This window comes from Buceros rhinoceros, unplaced genomic scaffold, assembly GCF_000710305.1.
Source record: "Buceros rhinoceros silvestris isolate BGI_N320 unplaced genomic scaffold, ASM71030v1 scaffold2383, whole genome shotgun sequence".
Lineage (NCBI taxonomy): Eukaryota > Metazoa > Chordata > Aves > Bucerotiformes > Bucerotidae > Buceros > Buceros rhinoceros.
The window spans coordinates 44,376-48,419 of record NW_010402848.1 but is presented as its reverse complement, the minus strand read 5'-3'; the positions used below and the strand labels follow the sequence as shown (position 1 = coordinate 48,419).

Below are 4,044 nucleotides of genomic sequence, written 5' to 3'. Positions count from 1 at the left end.
GGAAAGAGAAAGGGAATAAGGGAGAAAAGACTTATGGATTGGAAAAGAAAACTAAACCTGCTTTAATTAAAATAATAACAATAAAATGAGATATATAGTAATATATAGAAAACCAGTATCAAACCCAAACCCTCTGATGACAGTTACATCACTGTCACCGCTGATGCTGCCAGGCAGGCACTGGGGATGTCCCACACTGGACTCAGAAGCAGATGGGAACTGGACTCAGGAGCTGAATTCAGGAATTCAGAGATTGCGATCAAAGGCAGAATGGACAGAGTCCTCCTCAGACACCACTCACTGAAGAAGAGGGCTTGTGATACCTCAGTTTTATACCAAATAGGAGGTATATGGGATGGAACACCTCGTTGGTCAGTTTAGGGTCACCTGTCCTGCCTGCTCCTCTAACTGACTGCACCTCTCAACATGGTACACATCATTTAGCAGTGACCTTGGTCTTCACAAGAGCAAGTACAAGCAAGAGCCTTTCTACAAACCAATCCCTGGTAGTGACTGTAAACATCAAGCACTATCACTTCTAGAAGCAGACACTGTCTGCAAAAATATCCCATGAACTTCAGAAAGTGCCATTACTTAGAAGAGACTGAGCTGAAAAGTAAAATCACTGAACAGAATTAGTTCTGTCCTAACTCAAACCAGGACAAATATAGAAATTAAATTTACTTTTACATAATCTAATCGGGAAAATTAGCCAGTCTGAGTCAAGAAATTATCAGAATCACACAACATTTCTATGGTATCTAACCTTTTTTGTTATTGCTAAGAGCTACCACTTTTGGTTGGTTTATGGAGGTTTCTATGAGCGGTGGTCGCATTTCTGCCATTTTCATCTCTTCATCAGAGGACAGTTCTTCTGACTCCTGCTAAAGGAAAAACAGCTTTATGCTGTGCATTTTAAAAAACTACTTTAAAGTTAAGTAAATGCTATCTAAACTGTCACCCACTGAACAAAAAGGGGAAAAAAACAAACAAGCAAAGTTATCAACTACGTAGTGCATTTGTAGTCCAAGTCAGTGGAATTTAGTAATATTTGCCATGAATTATCTTCAAGAAGTAGCACCTGCAGGCTTGCATTGTCACTGATGAACTCCATGGGAACAACACTCAAATAGTAACTTGAGCTGCAAAAAACCGACCCGGATCAAGCAGATGCAGGCGCTGTTCCACTACTGGAGAGAACCGCCAGCTGACTTCAAGTTAGAAAGTTATCACTGAACCTGCAAACATCCCAGACTAACTAGCTAGGTGTTGGTTTTACAGAAAAGAGGTCAAACTGAAACAGCTATAGAGTAGCAAGACCAAGACAATCTTAGGAATGGAGAACTAAGCTGTGAGAAAAGACTGAATGAGCTTAGCTTGCCTAATCTTGCAAAGGAACAGCAAGCGTAGCTTTAGTTTACATCTTTCAATTTTCACTGGGGGTAAATCCCAAAAGGAAGAAAAGTTATTTAACTTCAAGAACAATAGCAGAGGAATAAAGTGATGCTGAATACTAATTCCTAACAGTAACATGCAGCTCAGCGCACTTGAAGAGATTAACTGACAAAGCTGCTGCACGAGTAGCCATGCAACTGATTTAGTATCCTACTCTAGCCCTGTATTTCCATCATCCTCAAAAACCCACTGTTTCCAGTAATACTTTGAAGGAAAAACTTCCTTCCTTCCCTAAAGTGAAAGTTTCTTTCTAGTAAACATCTTTTTACAAATGCTATAAAATCCATGTGGCAGATTGCAAAATTATGTCTGTCAATGTTCACTATTTCTTACAAGTTTCAAAACATTTAATGTGTGGAACCTACTGGACCACCACCCTTCTCATGATACTACATACCCGGTCAGTTATTTGGACTGCAGCGATGACAAACCTGACTGAGATGTAACAAACATGCTATGATAGTCTTCATTAAAAATAAAAAAACACCTATTTTTCTCTACAGTCAGAACATACAACCTCTTCACTGCCTCTACCACACTGCCTTTCCTCTTGGATGTCACATGCAAGTGTTATCAATGTTGGAATGAAAAACTTACCTGTATGCAAAGTTTAGACATCTAGATTCAACTGCAACAGAGTCACCAGCAGGTTATTACATGAAAGTAAGACATTCACTATCCCATACCAATTGCACAGTGCTGCCTTATTTACTTAGTAAAATACCGCCAGCTACTAAGAATTGCTGTCGCTGTTGTTAGACATCTAATATGACTCCCTGAAATTATGTTTTTAACCTAAAGAAAAGTTATAACCAAGATTCCCAGAAAGTATGTACAAATAGAAACATGCTATTTTCTGCTACTGTCAACATAAATTTTCATCTCCCAGAGAAAAATTCAACTCAACACCAGCACAATTCTTTGACCATTCTGATATTCATCACAATGCCATACCTCAAGCATGTCTTCATGGTTGACAATTGTTTTTGTGCTCTGCAAGGTTTTTACAAGTGCACCCATCTGTGAATTTGCAGTGCTGTGCTCAGCTTCTGGTTCAGTAGGCTTCTGCACAGAGCTACCTGCTGAATATTGCTTTCTCTCATCTGCTTTGTTCTTTATTGAAGCAGTTTCTGAAGTCTAGAGGATTAAGAACATTAGCAGAAAAGAAACACACCGAAATATTTTCAGTAATGTAGGATATTTAGCGTTAACACTGTATCTTTTGGAAAACTATGGAATGGAAAATCTGAGCTTTGAAATTATAAAGTATAAAATGCGCCAGGTATGAAATGCAGAGTAATCTCTGCAGATTACGGAGATACAGTCAGTACCTTTGGTCAATCAGTTTGACTCTCCTCCTTCTTGGGATCAATTTGTACCATTAAATTTCAAGTCAAATAAAAAAAAGACCAAGAATGTCAGCACCAAACAATAGTTCTATTGTGCTAGTTCTATCAGGCTGTTAGAGACTCCAGACTCCTGTGCCAACTTGCTATGACCGCCTTCCCAAATTATTTAAAACATCCAGTCACGAGGGCAGCAGTAAGATCCTTTGAAATTATCCCAAACTTCATTGTGAAGTCTGGTGGATAAAAGTGGATCAGAGGATGACAAAGATGCCATCCTCCAGAAACCAAAGAAGTCAACCCTTACCAGATCAGTAGCTTGTATTTGCCCAAGATTCAAGTCATTTTCCTTGTTTTTAGTATCAGAGGAAAATTGCTGCTGCAAACCTGGCATTTATTACAGGCTTCCTTAGACTGTGAAGAGGAAAGTTCTATTCTTTAATCTGACAATTATTCTTGCTAAAGCATTAGTGGGGATGGAGAACAGAATTACAAGGAATCAATGACACTCTAGGTCTTCGGAAGTTCTTGCAAAATCAGAAGAGAATATTATCTCTAACCTTTACCCCCACATCTTTTACAGAAACTGTCTGGCTTTCTCGTTTTGACTCCTTTGTAATATCTTCCGTAGATTCTTCATCCTTTAGCCTATGTACAATTGTCTGGACTGTTTTGACCATATTCTTCAGTTCATCAGGATATGGAGTTGGATATCTTTTCAGGTTGCCTTCCTGAACAACAAAAAGCAATAATGTTCTACATTTAATTAAATGCTGTAATTGAAACGCCAGCTTTAAAACAAGTAATTAGGATAAAACACTTGAACAATCTAAGATCTCCATTTTGCCGTTCAAGTTTACCTGCATTGATGCAGACTCAAAAATATTCAAAACCAAATTCAGTACTAACCCGAGGAGGTGCCTCTCTCTCATCTTTGTCTTCATCACACTCAAATGCCACCTGAGCACGCTGTTTCCGCTGTTCCTCCCACAGAGATGGATTGAAACTTTCATTATCAGATATGAACATAACTAAAAAAAAGAAACCAAAATAACTGTCATAATAGGATATATTGTGCAAATAAAAATCCTAGCATGGCTTGTGCCTTGAAGCAGCAAATTTTGCCACTTGTCATTTTTCAATTATTTCTCCAATGATTATTATTACCCCATTTCTGTGGAAGCAGCATAAGCTTTTCCCTTTTGCTTGCAAGGGAAAGTGGAGAAATTTAACTCTCTTTCCC

The 4,044-nt window shown here is 38.5% G+C and overlaps 1 protein-coding gene across 1 annotated transcript in view; it reads right to left on the bottom strand.

Moving 5' to 3' along the window:
• The window catches only part of ERBB2IP (erbb2 interacting protein), a 56,832-nt gene that overhangs the window by 12,044 nt on the left and 40,744 nt on the right, over positions 1-4,044 (bottom strand). The window contains exons 14-17 of the mRNA XM_010132762.1: positions 3,711-3,832; positions 3,362-3,532; positions 2,410-2,592; positions 767-881 (exon numbers count right to left, since the gene is read on the bottom strand). Of these exons, the coding sequence (XP_010131064.1) occupies positions 767-881; positions 2,410-2,592; positions 3,362-3,532; positions 3,711-3,832 (591 nt within the window). The remainder of the gene's footprint in view (positions 1-766; positions 882-2,409; positions 2,593-3,361; positions 3,533-3,710; positions 3,833-4,044) is intronic.